Source organism: Neomonachus schauinslandi, chromosome 13 (genome assembly GCF_002201575.2).
Source record: "Neomonachus schauinslandi chromosome 13, ASM220157v2, whole genome shotgun sequence".
Taxonomy (NCBI): domain Eukaryota; kingdom Metazoa; phylum Chordata; class Mammalia; order Carnivora; family Phocidae; genus Neomonachus; species Neomonachus schauinslandi.
Window position 1 is genome coordinate 78,672,246 of NC_058415.1, and position 22,132 is coordinate 78,694,377.

The window sequence follows — 22,132 nt, forward strand, 5'->3', positions numbered from 1 at the left end:
TTAAGCGTCTGCCTTCAGCTCAGGTCATGATCCCAGGGTCCTGGGATCGAGCCCCACATCAGGCTCCCTGCTTGCCAAGCAGCCTGTTTCTCCCTCTGCCTGCCAATCCCCGGGCTTGCGTGCTCTCTCTCTCTGACAAATAAATAAATAAAATCTTTTAAAAAAATCTCTACAACACTTCTACCAGATGCCATTTACTTATAACTCTCTGAAACCAGAGAGTCACTACACACTTCAGCAGGCCATTGCAGGTTTGGGCATGAATGTGCACTGGAAGATCTATTTTATACTGAGTTTAAACTGAGATCTATCTCATCCCAGTTAACAACTGGGATCCTTGTCATTTCCTGCAAGCAGATCAGGTTTGGCTCATTTTATCCACATTAATGAATTTGACTATCTTTTGCAAAACAGCCCTTGAGGTATCTGCAGACAAATCCTATTGCCCCAAGTCAACCGTCTTGAACTATTCATCATAAGACAGCCTTCTTCAGGTGCACTGTAGTTTCTTAGTCCCCCTCTTGAATTGGGATGCCCAGACTTGGACCCAATTCTCCAGGTGTGCTTTAACCAATCTAGAATAGGACAAGGATGTCACCCCTTTTTGGTGGACAACATACTTCTAATAATGTAATCAATGGTGGACCTGGGTTTTGGAGGACTGAGGCTTCTACTGTAATTGCTTATTGAGAAAGGAATTCCAAAATAAGATGTGGAAGTGAATATTTAGAATGAAAAAAGTTGGGGACACAGAAGGTGGGGGAGGCCTGGACCTTAAGCTTCATTAGTTTCATGGTAAATCAGCCTCTAAACATCCCTAAGATCTTAATAACTTCCTGGTAACATCTTGTTAATCCCTTCTAAATTTACTCCAATTATAATTCACAGGTCTCTCCACTGCCAACATGCACAGCAGGGTTATCAAGTGCAGGCTGGAGCCAAGCTTCCCAGCCTCAAATACTGCTCTCACTTCACAAGGTCGCCACACATAGCATAGGAACTGAGAAGTTGAAAATCCTGGCACACTCAAGGCAGATCGGTCTTTCTTATCTACTTTCTTGTCAGGTTATTACCAAACCCACCGTCTACTCTTCTCTCCACTAAAGTGGACGGGGTTAGTCTTCACGTTTTTGAGGTTTTTGTTGTGTTGTGTCTTCTTTGAACACTAAGCCACTTTCTTGGCCTGAATTTCCTGGAGGGATTTTTGTTCAGTGCTCCCAAGTGACACTACCAAGCCCTCCCTGTGCCATTTTCCAACCATCTTCTATAACAGGAGTATGAATCAAAGGGTTGCCAAGGAACTGGAATATAAAAGTCATATTAGGTTCTGCTTAGCTCCACCTGCCAATCTCAACTCTACTTTCCTCCCACTGACATTCAGAATCACCTTTATCAGATACCTTTCTAGAAGGTCACATTTTTAGTCTGCTCTAAGTTAAAGCATGCCATTCTTTTCCCTAACTATAAAGTTAATACATGATCATTGTAGAAAAGTTAGAAAAAGAACTGGAAGCCTAAAATAAATCATCTGCAACCTCACCATCCAGAGGTAACCTCTTTTAACATCTCAGCATCTTTCCTTGCAATATTATTTCCCTTATCCTTTCACATTGTTAAGATCATGCCATACATTCGGTCAGAAACTACCCATATTTATTATTTATTTATTTATTTATTTATTTATTTATTAAAGATTTTACTTATTTATTTGACGGAGAGAAACAGCGAGAGAGAGAACACAAGCAGGGGGAGTGGGGGAGAGAGAAGCAGGCTTCTCGCTGAGCAGGGAGCCCGATGCGGGGTTCGATCCAAAGACCCTGGGACCATGACCTGAGCCGTAAGCAGACACTTAACGACTGAGCCACCCAGGTGCCCCAGAAACTACCCATTTTTAAATGAACACCAGATCAAATCACTTTCATATATTCTTGGAAATTCTTATACATAATATTTTCGTACCCGATATTGTATGGATGCTACGTAATTTGTGCAGTCCCCTCATGTGGAAAATTCAGATCTTTACATTTTTTTTTTGCTATTATAAACTATGCTTTTTAAAACAGCACTATCTGTACTCAAAGCCTTGTATGTTTTCTCCTGTAATCTCCTCACTTCTTTATGATGAATTAATAAGGGTAAAATTACTATTTCAAAGAGTATATTTTCCTTCAGGTCATGAGTATATATGAAGCGCCTAACAGGGACCTGACGTAAAAAAAAGACATTAAACAAATATACATGTTTATATATATCAACAAAGTAATCCCATGATTGTTGCATTCTGGCTAGCAGTGACTGAGTATCTGTCTCTGTACACCCAGGCAGCACTGAGGGTTCCCATTCATAAACTCTGCTAAAAGCACACACACACAGACACAAACACATATGTATGTGTCCATAAATATACTGAAGACCACAGATGATTACCGAATAAGGAGAAGGAAGGTTACACAGAACTAACAATGCTGTAAACTGCCCTATAGTTCTTATAATTCAAATAACATCTGCCAAAATACATTGAAAATCAAACACAATAATATAGGAAATTCTGACGGTACGATATGAAACTTTAATATATATTAGGTCTGGAGCATCTATAAATAACACTGTTTAGACATTTTCATCAAAATAATCGGACAGAGCTCACATTTTCATACTTTATATCTGAAAACTAATTAATAACCATGACTTTAATGCCCTGTATATGTTAAAAGTTTAAAAAGGCATCGTATCCTGTCTTCATTTCCATATTCCTAGTTTTGATCGGTTTCTCTGTCTTTCATCTTCTTCTCCATTCTCCCTCCACATCATGCCTCCTCTAAACCCTGAGTCTCTCCTCCCCCTCCACCCTCTGGTCTCAAATTTCCAGGGCCATCCTACCTTGAAGATGCAGTTTGCTCTCCGTGCTTTGCAGAAGGACGGAACTCACAGAGTCCAGATTGTCATAGCTGTTACAGCCCAGAGGCCCGGTGCGTGTCTCTGTGACCTGGAGTGGACATCGAGGGTGACAGGTGTGAGACAGCTGCCTTTGTTAGAGACTTGTGAGACAGGGCCCCGTGGAGTCAGCCCTCGGCAGAGTAGAGCCGGCAGAGAAAGTGTCCTGGCCTGAGCCAATGGCACCTTGCCTGTGCCCAGGCCACCTTTGGGCTATCACCAAACGGACGTCGCGGTAGCAGGGCAATCAAGTTCACAGACTGGAGACATTCCCTGGCTCACACTTCACAAGGTCACTCTAAGTATGATATGAATTAACGAGTTGAAGCACCACAGCATATTTCAAAAGCACGCCCTTCACAATCAGGAGAATCCGTGTTAAATACTAACGGGGCCATGAATTTGCTGGGTGACCTAAGAAAGTCACTCAACTTCTCTAAGCTTCTGTGACCCGAGGCTAGTAAATCTTTTCCAGGAAAGTTGGGCGATGAGACATGATGGGTAGAAGTGCCTGACATGTGGCTTATGTCCAAACATGGGTACCGTATTATCCCAAATCTCCGAATCGGTCACGAGTACATACGCATTATTAGGCAAGAACAATAACATTATCCCCATTTTCTTTTCTTTCTTTTTTTTTTTTAAGATTTATTTTTTATTTTTTTTATTTATTTATTTGAGACAGAGAGAATGAGAGAGAGAGAGAGAGCACATGAGAGGGGGGAGGGTCAGACGGAGAAGCAGACTCCCTGCCGAGCAGGGAGCCCGATGCGGGACTCGATCCAGGGACTCCAGGATCATGACCCGAGCCGAAGGCAGTCGCTTGACCAACTGAGCCACCCAGGCGCCCACATTATCCCCATTTTCTAAAAGACGTTTCATAACCTTGAAGTAGGCATGGTTTAGGATAAAAAGAGGTTTCTCATCCCTTCCGCCTTGACTTCCCATGACTTAACACAATCGTTTACCGGGTAGTTTTGAGGTTTGCATCCAACTATAAAGACACAGCATCGGTGCTTTTGTGACCTGTAAGACGGTATCCAAATGCCAATTGTGCCTTCCTCCAGCTGGGAAACCTTGTGTCAGTAACTTTCCCTCTCTCAGCCTCAACGTCCCCTCTACAAAATCCTCTTACCCACCTCAGTAGGTAAAGAGATCCTATTTGGGGAGTGGTTAGCACTTTGGAAACAGTATATAAATGGAGGATTAGTAGCTTTTGGTTTTTAAGCAATTTATTCTTTTTTGGTACACAATCCTAACATAGTTGTTATTGAACGAGACTCAAAACTACCAATCCATTTTGCTAAGGAGACCCTGGGAAAGAAAGCTACGGGCAGAACTTCCTCACCTGGGGTCAGTTGCTGGTATTAAACACAACTGGCAGTGAGACAATTCTAGCCAGCTGGGTCTTGAGGTAGTGTCAAGAAATGGCAAGAAAGGGGCGCCTGGGTGGCTCAGTCGTTAAGCGTCTGCCTTCGGCTCAGGTCAGGATCCCAGGGTCCTGGGATCGAGCCCCGCATCGGGCTCCCTGCTCAGCGGGAAGCCTGCTTCTCCCTCTCCCACTCCCCCTGCTTGTGTTCCCTCTCTCGCTGTGTCTCTCTCTCTGTCAAATAAATAATCTTTAAAAAAAAAAAAAAAGAAAGAAATGGCAAGAAAAATCCAAGTCCCAGACCGGGTGGGGAAGACAGTGGTCTTCAAAGAATGGCTTCTTGAATTTCTCTGAGAAATTCCTTGTAAGGAGGCAGGCTGCACTTCCAGGATGCACTAAAGATTATCTTCTGACAGAGCTTCAATATCTCAATTCCACATCCCATCCAGGGGCGGGAGAGAACCATTTGGTGATAATGAAAACCAGGCCTTTGCTTCACTCAGACTCTGATGGCTTCATAAAGGTCTGTCTCTCTGTGCCGAGTTCACTAACAACACAATCCCCCCCGCCCAACAGAGGCGATTCTTCTTGGATAAGCTGGCTCTTTGTTTGTCGATCTGATTTATTTCTCTCTTTCCTACCTCCCTCCTCAGTAACTCACTCCCACATTTTTTCTCTTCCCTTGGTCAATTTCTAACTCATCTGCCTCTGTCTCCCTCAATCCTTCCCCCCTCCCCCCATCCCCGGCCACACACACACTTTTTCCCTAGAGATATTTTTGAAAGTCTTAGTATAAGGGTAGGTCTGTACTTAATTCAGAAGAAATTAGATCGAAGAATTGAGGAGTAGAATGCAGGTATAATCAGGTTTCAGAAAATGTGAGATGCAAAATATCTGCACTGAAACCGTGAGAAAAACTAATCCTTTATATCAAAAATTCCTCCCTAGTTCTCTTTTAGAAAGGTAATCCCTGAATTTATTGCACTTAAAATAGAACCTTTTTTTTTTAAGTGTCTGTGCTCCGAGGCACTGAATTACAAGTCTAGAGCTGCTCTATTCAATGTGGCTATTTAAATGAAAATTAATTAAGATGAAATAAACTTATAAACTTAGGTCCTCGATAGCCACATTTCAAGTGCTCCATAAGCCCATGTGACTAATGGCTACTGCCTTGGCCACAGATATAGGGCACCCTCCACCATCTGGGAAGGGTATTATATTGGATAGTGTTGGTGCTGAGGGGTATGGGTCAGCACATGACTGCCCTTTTTTGTAAATAAAACTTTTATTGGCACATAGTCACGCCCACTTGTTTGCATATTGTCCGTGGCTCATTTTTGTGGTACAGCTGTAGAGTTGCGTTGTGGCAACCTCAACCATATGACCTGCAAAGCCTGAAATTTTTATTATCTGGCCTTTACAGAAATAGCTGACCCCTGGTCCAGTGAGTAGAATTCTAGTCCCTGTTAGGGTACTCCAGCTGTCTAACCCTGAACAAAAAAGTCTTTAGCTCTTGGACCTCAGTTTTCCCATCTGTAAAATGGGGGGCGGTGAATAATGGGATGGAAAACACAAGTGTTTAACAAATTACTGATCTGGGCATCAGCAATCTGCCTCTTGCCAGCTCTAGGTCCTTGTAAAAATCATTTACCCGCTGTAGCCTCAGGTTTTTTTTGACCTAGAAAGGGAACCTAAAAATCAATGAGAAGATTGTTGATAATTACGCCATGACCGTAGCCAGGGCTGCCCCAGCAAATCAGTACACCCTAATGGCAGTGCTCATGATCTTATAGGGCCTTTGACCACATCAGTCAGAGTGGCTGGCAGGGGGTACTGTTAGTGTTAGCCTCATGGGTATGAAGCCAGGACTGCATCTGCCCATCGGCCATCAGAATACCTGACACGTGCAGTATTGTTGTCTTCAGAATCATCCACCCAATCCGCCCTCAAGCCTACCTTGATTGCTCCAGTTGATATCTGGATCTCATGGAGCCTCCTCATGGTGCCATCACGGTCGACAAAGTAGGATGACGCAAGTTGGTGCAGAGCTTCAACACTTTGAGTAGCATTCCCTGACTTCCTGTCGAGGCGACTTTTGTCCATGTACATGGTCAAGGCCTCCTCCCCTGCATGGAAAAGGAAAGAAGTTCAGGGAGCCTATCGAGCTTTGGGGTGGGAGGAAAGGCTCCAGAGCCTGACTGCTGACAAGAGCCTTGACCTTCCCACTACTTTTGCCCAAATTCCCTTCTGCCTCTGAAAATCAAGAGCATGGTGAAAGAGAAATAGTCCAGAAGTGGCTTTAAGCACCAAGCTCTAGGAGGACAAGGATCATGGGAAGACTCTCAGTTGTCAAGTCCAACTTCTACCAGTCCACCATATAGTTCTCACCAGCATCCTCTCCTTGAAGCTCAGTCTCTCCTTCTGTAAAATGATGGATTTGTCCTAGACACTCCTTTCCTCCTCCTGTTGTCTCCGCCTCATCCAGTTTCCCCCCCCCCCCCCCCCCGTTTCCTATTCTCTCCTTCCTTCCTCTTTCCCTTTCTCTCCTTCTCCTGCTGTTGCCCTCTCCTAGACAGACAGATGAATGGACAGATGAATGGATGGATGGCTAAAGAGGCAGATAAATATGAGAGAGAGAGAGAGAGAGAGAGATGAGACATTCTTTAAAGACAGATATGGATAGACAGGGAAAACTAGGTGACTAAAAAAGGGAAAAAACTAAATTGTGGGATGAGAGAAGTCAGACACCATCCACATGACCAGTACCCTATCCCTTGCCCAAAGCCCAGTGCCTGGCATATAGTAGATAGTAAATACTTAATACATCAATGTTTTTTAGTTCAATCAATAAATATTCTCATTACCTACATGAACCAGGCACTGTGGTTCTGTGAGCACAATGCACAGACAGGAAGCTGCGTCTGGGGGTGGGGAGGGAAGGTGGCAAGAAAGTCAGGTATAGGGAGGGAGATTAGAGAGGAAGAAGGAGAGTGTGGGGTGGAGAAAAAGAGAGCGAGAGGTGAATGCACAGACTCACATATTTTATTCCATTAAGTTTTCTTTCATAACAGGTACATAGATTACTAACAGTACTAACTTCTGGTCCCTTTCATTTGGGATAACAAGATGTTTCATCAGAACTTCAGAAAGGGAAGTCCAGAAATGCCTACTAAACAGATGTGATCATTACACGTCATCTGGTTTCACCTTCTATTAACTGTGAACTTGGGGATGTTTCTTAACCTCTCTGTTCTTCAGTCTATTCGTTAACAAAATTAGGGGAAGAATGGCACCTACTCCATAGAGTGATTCAGAAGAATAAATTAATGAATACTTGTCAAGTCCCTACAGCAGGGTCCGGTTAGCGTCGTCATCAAACTCATTTCGAGTCGTAGTAAAAAGCAGTCTCTGGAGCAGGACTGCCTGGTCTGCACCAGCTGTATGAAGAGTCACTCACCCTCCCCACGCTTCCATTTCTCCAGGTGCAAAACTGGGGGCAGGGCTGTCCTGGGATTACATTAGCCAACTGCAGAAAGTACCTGAACCCAGCCTGCCACATACATGGGAGTGTTAATGACCATTACTTGACTACTGTAAAGTATCAGTTGTATGAGATTTATCCTTCTATCTGCTCAACCCAAGAAAATAGGATAGTCAGAAAACAACGTTGTCAGTACTGTCTGATGGCAAAAATCTGATCCCTAAGATCACCAAAATGTCTTTAGAATACTAACTACTTTTCGAGTTGAAGAGAAAAAAAAAAAAAACAATTTGCTTTCGGGAGGATAGTGATTATCCTAGGCAGGGCACACAGCCCTGACCCACAGACTAATTCCTGTGCCTCAGATCCCTCCATGACTGCTTCTAGAACTCAGTTCCATTGCTGTTCAGTTTAACACATGCAACCTCCAGTCTGTCTGTTCACTGCCATGTCCCTCCATGAGTTCCAGCCAAACCATTCTTTCCATCTCCATGATTTATTCTTGCTGATTTTCCTCCCCTGGACAATCTTCAAACGCTTCTCTCTGCTTAGAATGCCATTCTGGGAGCGCCGGGGTGGCTCAGTTGGTTAAGCGTCTGCCTTTGGCTCAAGTCATGATCCCAGAATCCTGGGATAGAGCCCCGCATAGGGCTCCCTGCTCAGCGGGGAGTCTGCTTCTCCCTCTCCCTCTGCCTGCTACTCTGCCTACTTGTGCTCTCTATCTCTCTGTCAAATAAATAAAATCTTTAAAAAAAAAAAAAAAGAATGCTATTCTGTTCCTCTCCTATCTGACCACTGAATTCCTATCCAGCTTTTGTCTCTTTCTCTTACCCTTCCTCCTCTGTCCTTGACCTGGCATACTCCTATACGCTCCTCAGAACCCAGTGAGCCATCATCTTTCTGGCAAGCTTGCCCAACCGTACCCTCACCCTGAGAGAGATGTAATCACCTTCCCTCTATGACTCTCTACCTTGTCCATTCAATTTAGCTCAGCATGCGTGTGTTGAGGAGTTTGGCAGGCACTGGGGTGACAAATGGATAACATACTGTCCCTGTTTCAGAGTCACTGAGTGACTGCAAGTATGCTGTAGTCAAGTGTGGCTCTCGGGCACTTGAAATGTGGCTAGCCTAAATGGAGACGCACTGTAGGTGTAAACTACACAGTAGATTTCCAACATCTGAAAACATAAAAAATTGTATAAAATACTTCAATAAAAGTTTATCCTGTTGATTACACATGGAAAAGCTAATGTTTGGAATATATTATGTTAAATAAAATGTATTGTTAACATTGATTCTCCCCTTTTTCTTTTTACTTTTAAAGACGTGGTTGTGAGAAAAATCTAAAACGGCATATGCGGCTCACACTTCTATTTCTAGTGGACAATGCTGGTGCAGGGAGACAGAGATGCGAGGGGAGCATTTCCGTATACTAGACGGATAGCAAAGGGAGAAGGATACAGAGAGTGGAACGTAGCCCAGAAAGAAGGGTGCCTGCATCCCTGCTAGGAAGGTGGACTACAAGACGCTGATGCTCTGGTCCCTCCAGCTGCATACCCCGTCACTCTCCCCAGGTATGCTCCATCCTGCACAAGTGCGCCCTATTTTCTCATGGGGGGGGACTCTTATTTTCTTTCTTTTTTTTCCCCCTTCCTGACTAACTTCTACTCTTCAGATGTCACCTAAGACAACACCTCCTCTGGGAAGCCTTCCCAGAATCCCCCACTCTTTACTTAAACTAGATCAAGAGCTCTAACCACGTGCTCCCTGTCTCTTTCATTTCTCCAATGCATCACTTCCCACATTTCCTGGTGACTGCTTGCTTAATAGCCTGGCCCCCTCGCTAGAGGAGAATCGCTGTGAGGGCAGGGAGGAGGTAAGAGGCCTCCCTCATTCCACTGTCATGTGCTTTGCAAATGATCCGAGTATTTGTGGATGAATGAATATATATGGAAGTCAACCGAATCTACAATGTTGATTGAGTGACACATCTGCTTCAAGCACTAGACTGAAATCTCCCCATGAGAAGATTCATCATCATCAAAATTAACTTTTGGGTCCCACATGCCTAGACATGAGTTCAGAGTAAGACACTCATGTTTGCACTTTCCCATGAAGTCTCACTGGTAATGCAGGAGGACATGATCTTCCGTCCTTCAGAATCCACAGTGACCTGAATAGATTTGGCTTAGAAAGGACTCCATGTACAATTAGACAAGGAATTCCAGGAGGGTGGGTGATGGCCTGGTGGAGCAAGGACTCTATGGATTTTGTACTGTTCCCAACGCTTCACCTAGATCAGAAGAAGAAGAGATGTTCAGTTATTGTGGGATGGATGGATGGATGGGTGGATGGATGACTGAATGGCTAGCAGAGGGGTAAATGATTTGATATGTGAATATGTTAGAAGTTAGAGCCAGGAGGCAGAGGAAACAAATAATCCAAGTGTCAGTGCAGGGTCCCCATGGGGCCTGCGGAAGAGAAGGTGGAAGAGGCACAGCTCCCTTCGGACTGAAAACTGGCAGAAGCAAGCCTTAGATCAAGAGGGGTTAATGGGCTTCTTGCTGCATTATTAAGACTTAATTTCTTGTTTATTAAGAGAATGTTCTGTTGGGGCGCCTGGGTGGCTCAGTCGGTTGAGGGACTGCCTTCGGCTCAGGTCGTGATCCTGGAGTCCCAGGATCGAGTCCCGCATCGGGCTCCCTGCTCGGCGGGGGGTCTGCTTCTCCCTCTGCCCCTCCCCCCCTCATGCTCTCTCTCTCATTCTCTCTCAAATAAATAAATAAAATCTTAAAAAAAAGAAAAAGAAAAAATACTATTAGAAAGTGAGTTCTTGGGGCGCCTGGGTGGCTCAGTTGGTTAAGCAACTGCCTTCGGCTCAGGTCATGATCCTGGAGTCCCGGGATCAAGTCCCGCATCGGGCTCGCTGCTCGGCAGGGAGTCTGCTTCTCCCTCTGACCCTCCCCCTCTCATGTGCTCTCTCTCAAATAAATAAATACAATCTTTAAAAAAAAAAAAAAGAATGTTCTGTTTAGAGTTGCTTTCCCATTTGGGCATTCCTGCAAATTGCCTCTTCACCCCACATAGGCCTTTCCTCCATCTCTCTGTCCTCCAGGGGATTCGCATCTCTCTCTGCACCACTTCTTTCAGAGGGGAACAAAGTGGGACTCAGACACATAGGGGATGGGGATGAGGCGGCAGCAGATCATTGGACCTTGTGAGTGTAGAGGGGATACTGCTCCTGGGTAAGGGAGGGGGAGGTCTGGATTTGGGGTCCCCTGGGGCATCCCTCCCCCCTCCCTTCTGAGTTCCTGTGACTTTATTCTCAGCCTTTCTCTTAGCCCAGGGGAGCTTTCCCAAAATGCAGGGTGGGGAATAATGAATATACACAAAAACGTACACACAAGCACAAAAACATAAGCCCTCGTGCATAAACAGACATTCACGTAATTTACACGCATTCACATACATGTGCAACCTCACACGTGCATCCTATCCATACGCAGGAGTCCCACGTGTATACACGAGTGCGCTGCAGATGTATGTATGTCTGCATCCAGATTAACTCACATCTGGGTCTGGGGAGGCGTCTGCACACATCTGTCTGCAGAGGTAGGTATGCAGTCCCATGCAGGCCAACTTAATCATATGTATCACACAGACACCCAGGCTCCAAGGTGTTTCCTTCGGAGGGATGGAGGGAAATTGCTATCCCCGTATTCCCGTGTGTCATTCTAGACCCCCAGTTCTCCCCCTTACCACCTCCCATGAGAAACATCATTCATATCAAGTCCGTTAGGAGTTCAATCAATTTCACCGAAAACTTGAGGAGCCCATGGAGGGGGCATGTGTCGGCCCTCCTGCGAGCTGCACTTCTTCTTTCTCACTGCCTTTCCTTCCTCTTCTCTCTCCCTCAGGAGCCAAATACATGCATTAACTTGTCCTCCATGTGACAGTTTAGGATCATCTTTTGTTGTTTGAGCCTGACCTTAGGAACTCACCTGACACCTTGAACAGCTTATCAGAGCATTTCTTCCAAATGAACATGGTGTTCTTTGTAGGAAAAATTACAGAGAATAACATGTTCTGCACCTCCTTGTATTTAGGCAGGAAAACGGGTATCCAGGTGGGAAAGTGAATTTCTCAATGTCTCCTATTCACCTAGTGAGTGGTAGCAATGGGCTCGAATCCCAAATCCTCAAGCTCCTCAGCCCCATGAAATTACAATAATTATACTAAGAATAATGAAACACCACCAACGAGAGCGACAATCAGTTTGGTGCCCAACACTGTGCTCAGCACGTTTAATGCCACATTTTATTTAATTGTCATAATATGCACGTCTATATATACAAGAGGAAACCAAGGCTTAGGAAACCAAGGTCCTAACTGGCGTGGACCAGGAGATAGGACTGGAACTAAGGCAGATGAACTCCAGAGCCTGCCCTTCCATTCACTGCAACTGACCCCATCCATCCCCTCCCCTTGCACGAGGCTCTCAAGAAACATTTTTCCATGAATGAGTGAAATCATGATGGAAGAAGGACCCCATGTAGGGTCTGTCTGTTCATTGGTGTTCAATGAACAGTAAATCTCTTCCCCTTCCTGCTCCCTACTCCTCCACCTTGAGGACTGAGGGAACATTTAGGGCCTGCTGTCTAACACTGGAACTCAATCCAAAGCTCTGCATATTTTAAAATGTTGTGCTGTAAAAACAGAAGAGGAACAAGGCTCTGTGAATAATTCACCACTTCGCCTTGGAGAAATTAAAAATATATTTCACAGCCAAAGACAGAGCTTTGTCATTTGGGATTTCCAGGGACTCGGATAGAATGCAGCTTCTAATTGAAGAACGGAATTGGTCGCAATATATTTTTCTTTCTTTTTTTTTTTATTCAAGTGAAATGGGAGGTGGAGAAGTTCAAAGAAAAAGGGGTACAGGTGAATGAAACGCTCAACGTGGAAATGATTTCGTCTTCACTTTACAACAGAATAGAATGTGTACTGCATGGTTTAACGTTCAAAGTCCTACTTAACTTAGTATTTGACTAGCAACAGGTGACAAATACACAATGGTTGGTTGATTTTGGAGTGGTTGGGGCGGGGGGAGTGAATGAATTGGTTAAAGAAATACTGATGTTGAGTCAAAAAAAAAAAATGCAGGCTTTGTGGACAGAAAACCTGAAGTTAAAAACTTTGGGTAAACTCTGTTTTGTTTTCTTTTGTTTTTCATTTAAAAAATAGAACTAAAAACAGAAACAAGAGAAACCCTTAGCTTTGTCACTCGCTAGCCATACCTCTAGCTAGATAGTGGAGATAATTGGACATAACTTGCAGATTTTAAGGACCTACCGGCAATGGGCGAGGCTTACTGAGGGCAAATAATATACCAGCTTTTCTTACTGGTAGGATGGATGAATTTGCCCAACCAGCTTCTCCCTCAACACTCCCCACATCGTCAAATTCCTAATCTGGGCTTCCTCAAAGTGCATACTGTGTTCTCAGCCTCGAAAGCACGGCCACCTTCCGGGTCTCTCGCCGACTCCTGCCGAGCTAAAGAGCTGCTTCGCCCATGCTGCCTCCGGCTCATGGGGCTCACCCCTCCTCTCAAGGAGAGGATCGAACGTGATAATCATACCTCTGTCCACCTGCCCTGCCTCCATCAAGACACCAGTCTTGTTTAACCGGCAAAGGCCAAATCTAATGCAACCTAGCAGCTCTCTGAGCGGGAGACGCGGGGCTCCACCACCAAAGAGGCTGTCTCAGAATTTAGTGGCCCTGGTCATTGTGACAGAAAACTGATGTCCGAGGGAATGTAGCTCGTAATGTAAAACGATGCATGTAGGCAAGAACCAGAAGCATCAAAATATGCTAGTTTCTACCATATCCCCCCTTTTTAAAAAATTTATATCCTCCCTTTTATCCTCTCCTCCTCCTCTTCCTCCCTTAAAGATTGGTTGGACTTGATGGGGAGGGATGGGTAAGGCTAAGTAGGGCGCAGCAGTTAGCTTTCCTATTAACCTACTCCAAGCCCATATAAGATACAAATAATACCCTCCTTGTAAAATGATAACCTCAAGTTATCAGTCCCTCCAGCAGACTTAAATAAACAAAGGCAATTCTCGAAGCAGCATCTGAAGCTTAATTATTTCCCCAGATTAGACCGCATTCCAAAGGAACTAATACAATAATCAGATTAAAAATCCCTGACGAATTGAGCTAATTCCAAGGCGAGGCCACAAAAGTTGTACTTCCACAAAAGTTAGTAAACTCAAGGTAGAGGGTCCCAGAGGAGGGCATCAAGTGCTCTACAGTGACCAGAGCCACCAAGACAATTTGGCTCATCTGCGACAGATGCTTCTGAGTGACATACAGGGGAAGAGAAGTTAGTTTGGCTTTGATCCTAGGATACCCCGCCCGCCCCTCCAACCCAGGCCTAAAGTCATGACAGGGCTCTGGCCCAGCGGCTGCCGACCTACCTCCCAAGGTGGCAGAGATGAGGAGGTGGGTGCCGTACTTTTTGATGATGGTATCGATGAACTGCTGAGTGGTGGGTCTCCTGCCAAGCAGGCGGATGCTCCTTTGAAACTCCGGCATGAGGGGCACTGGATGGCGGACCAGGTCTCTCCTCTCGATGGCTGTGTTCCTCACCTTCCAACGGGCAAACTCCCTGGGTGAGAGAGAGGAGCAAGATGCCTCGATTTACCACTTCTACCCCCAAGGCAGAGTCCACCCAACCATCCCATTCAGGCATCGCTCCTTATGTGAGAAAGCGACAACGATTATTTTTAGTATTTGTCAAGTGATCTAGAGCCCTTAATTCTCTTCAACCACACATATTTACTGAGCACTGTTCTCATCACCGGGATATTGTGGTGAGCCAGACAGACACAGTCATGTTCTCATGTTGCTTACAGAGCATCAAGATACAGAAGTGATTGTTGCCTATTTGCTTACCCATCTCTCCCACCAGACTGTGAATGACACCCCAGAGACAGGATCTTCTCTGATACATGGTTCCTGTCACATGGCAGGACTCCTAAGAATGCCACCTGGACGAATAAACAAATGAGTGGATGGATGGAAGGAAGGAAGGGAGGGAGAGAGGGAGCAGAGGAAGGCTATTCACAGCAGGGAAGACCTAAAGCACAAAGCAAGTTGAGACCTAAGGCACAAAGTAGGTTGAGACCTAGAGCAAGCTCTAGGACAATTCGAAAATCAAATAATTAGCCCAGAGCTTGTTTGATTCACAATTTTAACATGTACTCTGTGAGCATTTACCGTTTGGAAAAAATAAAGCTATGTCGTGAAGACCATGTGGGAGAATTTCCTTTCTTCACTAATGATGGAAGGGATCAAGACTGAAGACCTTCAACCCGGGAGTCCAGCTCGGGATCTCACTCTGCCTCTTGCAAACTATGTGGGGCCATCCTGGGCAAAGCTTGTCACTTCTCCGGGCTTACATCTCCTTATCTATGAAATCCAATTAATATTATCTCCTTCTTATTGCTGGTGCACAGATTACATGAAACATCGGGTGTGAGAACACCTTTGGAAACTGCCAGGTACTAATCCAATGTGAAAGAGTTTTATAACTTTATATCCTCACAAATTCCCAGACAAGAAAATCATTAAAAGTTCATGGGCAATGAGCAAGGAGCATGTAAACCGAATACAAGTAGAAATTCGAAGGGCCTTGGTTCAGGCTGCTTTTGCTTTATGACCTCTGTTCCTACCAAAGATGAAGCTCCTTCTGGAACAACCAGCTCTCCAGTCTGCCTGAATTACAAGCCCCAAGACCCTTGAGAAAAACAGCCTAGCCAAGAGGACGGGAAGGTCAGCCTAGATAAATGATAGGAACCAGAGTTTAATGAAAAGGTCTCCCTTCTCCTGCCACAAGATGGGAGAGACGAATGAAGGCGGGGGCACAGAGCAAGGAGAAGCAGAACAGGGGGGGAATCACCCCGGAATATGCCCCTGTAATTCAGCGGTGGAGTCTGACCCCCGATGCAGAGGAACGTGGGTCTGAAAAAATGCTTTCAAATTGGAATACATTTCCAAGACTCAGAGCTTATGGTCTGTGTCTGCTTATGGAATCTCTGTTCATAATTCTTAACACCACTGAAATTCTAAATAAAGTCAGCTCAGTACGTTGCACATCATCGGTATTAAGTTAATCAGCTGCACTCAAGGAACTCTTGCACGCAGCACCCAGGAAGTGCAAACTCTGAGGTCTACGGGAAGGGGGTGGACACTTCCCAGGCCCACGTCCTGAAGAAGCTCACAGTCCGGCAAGAAAGACAAGACATTTCCAGTCTGTTGTCAATCCAGGACTAGAGGACACAGAAGAGCCCAGACTTCTCAGGGCTCCAGGGGAAGCTTCAGAGGAGAGGTCATAGCTGAACTACAATTCTGAAGTCCACGTGGGCTTTAAATAGAAATGTGGTGGAGAACAGCTCTCCCCATGGAAGAAAGGGCAGGAGCAGAGCGGATGGGGGATGGACCATGAGACCTGGGAAGAGCTGAACAGGAAGGGAGGGAAAGGACAAGAGGGAGCAAGTGGGACAGAGGGAGGGGACTTGCGAGCCAGCAGAAGCTTGTGACGTGACTCCCATGACCCCCACGCCCCGGTGTTCACACCCCTGTGTAACCAGTCCCCTCTGCTTAAGTGTGGGCAGGAAGGGACCCAGCGAGTGGCTTCTAATGGATGGAATGAGGAAGCGATGGAATGATCCTTCCAGGATTCATTTACAAAAGATTTCGACTTCCATTTTGCCTGCCCTGTGTGTGTGTGTCTCTCTCAATCTCTCTCTCACTTGCTCTGGCTCTCCCTCTGCCATGGTGTGAGATGCTCTATGGAGAGATCCACATGGCCAGGAACCGAGGGAAGCCTCCGGCCAGCAGCTTCCAAGGAACTGGGACTCAGAAGGCCCTGAGTCCTAACAGTCACCGCATGGGTGAGCTGGGAGGCAGACCCTTCCCAGCTGAGCCTTGAACCCAATAACCCCAGCCCAGAGATGGAGAGAGCCAGGGCGCCCAGCGAAGCCACACCCAGGTGCCCAGTCCACAGAAACTGTGAGCTAAAAGATGTTGTTATAGTAAGCCACCAAGTTATGGGGGTAATTTGCTATTCAGCAAGAGATGACCAATAAAAGACAATGAGGATCATCAGATATTTCTGAGGAAAAGTCTTTCCTCATCAGTTTATCCCTGAAACTTATAAAATTACATATAAATGTAATTATGAAATTATGTATGTACATAGAAAATACTCATACTTCAATGTAACAGACACATATATATAATCACTTTGATTTATAACTTATGACCTTGGATTACTAATTTTTTTTCATGTGACTACGACAACTACATTCCTCAAAACCAATGTGCATTTTCACAGAGAGGTTAAGTAATGTGTCAAAAGTCACACAGCTATGGGGCGCCTGGGTGGCTCAGTCGTTAAGCGTCTGCCTTCGGCTCAGGTCATGATCTCAGGGTCCAGGGATCGAGCCCTGCATCGGGCTCCCTGCTCTGCGGAGAGCCTGCTTCTCCCTCTCCCACTCCCCCTGCTTGTGTTCCCTCTCTCGCTGTGTCTCTCTCTGTCAAATAAATAAAATCTTAAAAAAAAAAAAAAAAGTCACACAGCTAGATAGTGGTAGAGCTGGGAGGAGAAAACTGGTATGCTGATTCTTATTTCAGTCTTTTAATATAGATACTGAGACGTAAAATGTAAAAGCCATAGAATCAGGTAATGCCACCCCCACGATCAAATTACAAGCCCAAGACTCAATTCTTTCCCTCCCTCCCTTCCTCTCTCTTTATTCCCACAGCCTCTACAGTCTTCCTGATGCCCACCAGCTACCCAGCCTGGGCCTGCCATTGGGTTTCTTCCTTGAAGACATTAGGCAGCTGATGCTGAGTCCCCAGCTCCTTCCTCACAGTATGGGCACAAGGCCTAAGTGGGGAGATGCACTGACCTGCTAAGCACACAGCCGGGGACTTGGGAAGAGCTCAGTAGCTCTGTGTGTGTGTATGTGTGATTAGGAAGCACTGACTCAGTGCCAAATACCTGTTGTTTAACACCACAGGGCTCCCGATCCTAAGGAAGTCTTCCATCTTCGCGGCCAAAAGTGCATGTTTAGGAAAGCTATGAAACCATGCTGTGCTATTTGCAATGGTCATTTTAGTCAAAGAAAGAGTCCCTGCCCCAATCTGTAAGAGGGGCAGGGGTGGGAGCGGGGGTGGCAAAGAATTCTCTTGTACCAGTTCCACCTTGACGGGAAGATAGGATTTGGCCAGAGAGAGGGAGAGGGTGTTTCGGGAAGGACGAACTCCTCGTGCACAAATGGAGGATAAGGCAGATGGAGAGAGAAGGGTGTGTGTGCGCGTGTGCGTGAGGGATGTAAATGAAAAGAGGTAAAGACAGAGAGGTTGTCAATGACCCCATGATGAAGGGCCTTGTGTGCCTAACCATGTTACTCGATTTCAGTCTCTAAACTCTGTTCTGAGTGGCCAACAATCCAGACTAAAAATGTGCAAAGAATGGATTTATGTAACTTTGTGGCCATCGTAGGGATGCTGGAGCAAAGACAGTACGAGTTACAGGATTCTAAAATGTTATAGTTTCCCAAAGTCCCCTAAGTGAAAGGGCTTCCCAGCACGTAGACCTATTCAGAAGGAGATTTAAACAACACTGGAGCTGACACTGGAGTTGACTTCTGTTTTCAAAATTTGGGCACCTACTGTTTTTCCAGATCTGAGGATATAGCAGCAAACAAATTAGCCACTATCAAGGAGCTTAAACTCCGGTGAGAGCACACTGATCATAAAGAGCCAAATTGGTAACAAGCCGGGCGGTGGGCGGCGGAGGGGGAAGTGCTGTGAAGACAAATAAAACGGAGGAAGGCAGTCGGGATGCCCAGGGGTAGGGTGAGGTTGCAGTTATAGAGACAGCCTTCTTGACATGATGACATGAAAGGAGAGACCTGAAGAAAATGAGGAAGAGGACACGGGGCGCCGGTGGAAGGGTATCCAAGAAGAAGGAAGAGCAGGTGCAAAGGTCCAGAGGTAGGACTGTTTGCCAGGTTTGGGGAGCAGCAAGGAGGCAGTCCTAGATGAGCAGATAAGTAGAGGAGAGGAGATAAAAGGAAGGGTGGGAAGAAAAAAAATAACATTAAAATGTAGGATGGAGTGGGCATAGATCTTGAAAGGCTATGTTGGATTTGGTAAAGATGTCCTATTTTTAAATTCCAAGTAATGTATACAGTCAAAAGAAGGTTTTCAGCAATGACACAATCTATGTGCTAAAAGAGGATCTAGAGAGTCTGTCACAGCTACTCAACTGTGTCCTTGCAGTATGAGCAGCTGTAGACAATACACAAACATGGGAGTATAGCTGCATTCCAATAAAACTTTATTTATAAAAGCAGGTGGTGGGCCAGATTTGGCCCCCAGGGAGTTCTGAAAGCATCACTATGACTCCTTTGGTAGAAGTCATCAAATCCAACCCACTCAATTCATGGATGGGAAAACTAAATTTCAGAGACATTAAGTTATTTGCCCAAGATCACAGAGCAAATGACTTGCAGGGCTGAAATTAGAGCCCAGGACTTGTGACTCCAAGTGCAGTGCCCTTTCCACTGCAATAAGCCACCTTAAAAAGAGAGAGAGAGAGAGAAAGAGAGAAAAGAAAGTGAGAAAGCCTTGCTTGTCATGTTGTCTAACTGCTCTGCTGGCCCAGGAACAATTTCACGTAAGTTCTCAGTGAATTGAGCACAACATAAAATACATCTTTCCTTCTGAGCCCACAGAGCAAGCAAATTCCCCTTGGAGGAAAAGGCAGAACTCACAATAGCACAGGATCCGTGGAATACGCTTATGCCCAATTAAGCATCTCAGCAGGGCAGGCAAACCAATTAGACTGAGATTAAAAAAGGGCCCTGGATGGAAGGCATGGGGTTGCTGCAGCAAGGCCCATCCCACTGGGGGAGCGGGAGGTGGAGGGGTGGGTGACAGCGCGGGCAGGGATGGATGAAGACCGAGGCCAGCACTGTAGATTTGAGACGAGGCTGGAGAGAAAACTATAAGGTGAAGGCTCTCTTATCAGAGCAGAGCCTTGCCTTTCTGGGACTCCTCCCTCATCCTGCCCTCTACACACACACACACACACACACACACGCACACACACACATGCACACACGCACTCGGATGCCACACTGAGGACAAAAGGCTGTGGAGCAGGCAGGAGACCCTGCCCTGTGCCCTTGGGAAGGTGTTTAGTCTCCTGGGAAATAAGCTGATTGTATTAGATGATCTTCAGCCCTGCGTCTCTCAGCCTGGGCGCTGGAGGTGGACACCCCGAATTAAAACCTAACTCTGCCACCAATTAGCTGTGAAATTGTGAACGAGTTTGCTTACTCTATAAAGCGTAGATGTCATCCCGGGGAAGCACATCTCCCATAGAGGGGTTCGGTTCAGATTGTATTAAGAGCATTTAGAAGGAGCCCTCCATAAACTGTAAAAGTTATTGTCCATATTGTCACTGCTGTTCTGGTTTTGGGAGATGCTCCAGTGGGAAGCTGGGTGACAGTGGGTGGACGGTGGGGTGGGTGAGGGGAGGAAACAATCATGCTCTTTTTAAAGTTACCGGTAAGGAGAACTTCTGGGATAATCGAGATCTGATCCTCGTGAATCTGTTAGAAGCAGTGCGTCTGAATTTAAGAAAGGGACCAGCAGTTTATAAGCTGCTGCAAGGCAGGCAGTTTCCTTACACCAGCGATAAAGACTAAAACCAGGCCATCTCGCCCCACTGTGCTGAGAGGTCAATGAAACCGTGATCAGAAAGCTCTTTGTCAATCGCAACAGGGTGTGGACTGTTGTAAGCTGCTGTTGGTGTTTTTCTATTATTATTACTTGCAGAGGGCCACTCATAATGATGTTTCAACTGCATAAAATTTTCCTTTTCATTTCCCCCTCTATAAAATGGGATCACAATTTTCAGTTCTCGGGGTTGTGAGGAGAGCACCATCTATGATTACGTGTGAGTCTCCTCCAACGTCTTCTAGATAATCGAAGCTACTGAGGACCTCTGAAGAAGTGAAGGGTTGCTTTACTCTTCTTTATAGAATATTTTTTGAAGCTTGTGTTTTTTGTTTTTGTTTTTAAGCAGACTCCATGCCCAGCTTGAACTCATGACCCTGAGATCAAGACCTGAGCTAAGATCAAGAGTTGGACGCTTGACCGACTGCGCTACCCAGGCGCCCCTTGTTTTTTCGTTTGGTTTTTTTTTTTTTTTTTTACTTGAATCTGATTTCATAGCAGAAATGGAGGAGGTTGTTTTCAAAAACATATACCATATAGACTTCAAAATACAGAAAAAAATGGAAAAACAAAGGGAAGACAATATTTTATTTGGAAGTTTGGGTTAAAATTCGTACACAGACTTAACTCTATAATGTCCTGAACACTTCACAGAGGTGGACTGCAAATGTCCCTGAGCTTCCCTGCAGCCAAAGGAAAAAGGGAATCACAGCCCAAAGAGCCAGAGAGTCAAGAAGATAACAGAGCAGTTGTTCAGAGTTGTGAAAGAAACACACATTTCCCAGAGGCTACAATAAGACACAAACATCTCCCAGGGTTTCTCATAAAGAGATGGATGTAGTCGATGCTGGTTGGTGATATACCAACGCTTGATTGGCTCCAGGTAGCTGAGTGCATTTGCCAGAAACATCATTTGGTAAAGCAATTCCATGAGAGTCAAGCATGTTACAGTCTAAATATGTGGCTCTCTAGTGTTCTGACTTAATCCAGGGTTACATTTTAGAATATTCTATAGACACTGTACCCCCGATAAATGTTTGTGGATAGCATAACTGATTAGGGTGTTTATCCCTGGGTGGCTAATCCTATTGGTTGTATTAACTCATCATTTGGAAGTCGAATAAAAACAAGCCTCTGAGTGTCTGGGTGGTGGGGGGTGGAGGGATCTGGGACCACTGTTAGCAGTAAATTGTCCCCAGAGATGAGCAAGGTGAACTGCAGCGGAGGAGGGTGAGGAGAAGAAGTCACTGAACCAGAGAGCAAGCGAGCACGAGCGCATTTCTCTTGCCTGCTCGTCCCACCCAGTCTCCCCCCGCGGGCTCCCCAGCCACCTCCCCAGCCACCTTGATCTCAAATTAGAAAACAAGGATGTTTTATCACACACCCTGCTTGGAGCCACCACAGGGAAAGGTGAAACCAAGGGCAGATGTGAAATGGAAATGATGCCTCTTAACAACTAGGGTGTTGGGAACAAATCCCCCATTGTCTCCCTGTCCCAGAATGGAAGCGAGGGGGCAGCTGAGGAATCA

At 45.5% G+C, this 22,132-nt stretch overlaps 1 protein-coding gene across 1 annotated transcript in view; it reads right to left on the reverse strand.

Moving 5' to 3' along the window:
* Window positions 1-22,132, reverse strand: part of BRINP1 (BMP/retinoic acid inducible neural specific 1) — a 171,670-nt gene that overhangs the window by 50,608 nt on the left and 98,930 nt on the right. Inside the window, exons 3-5 of the mRNA XM_021691503.1 lie at window positions 14,264-14,454; window positions 6,260-6,429; window positions 2,881-2,986 (exon numbers count right to left, since the gene is read on the reverse strand). Coding sequence (XP_021547178.1) covers window positions 2,881-2,986; window positions 6,260-6,429; window positions 14,264-14,454 — 467 coding nt within the window. The remainder of the gene's footprint in view (window positions 1-2,880; window positions 2,987-6,259; window positions 6,430-14,263; window positions 14,455-22,132) is intronic.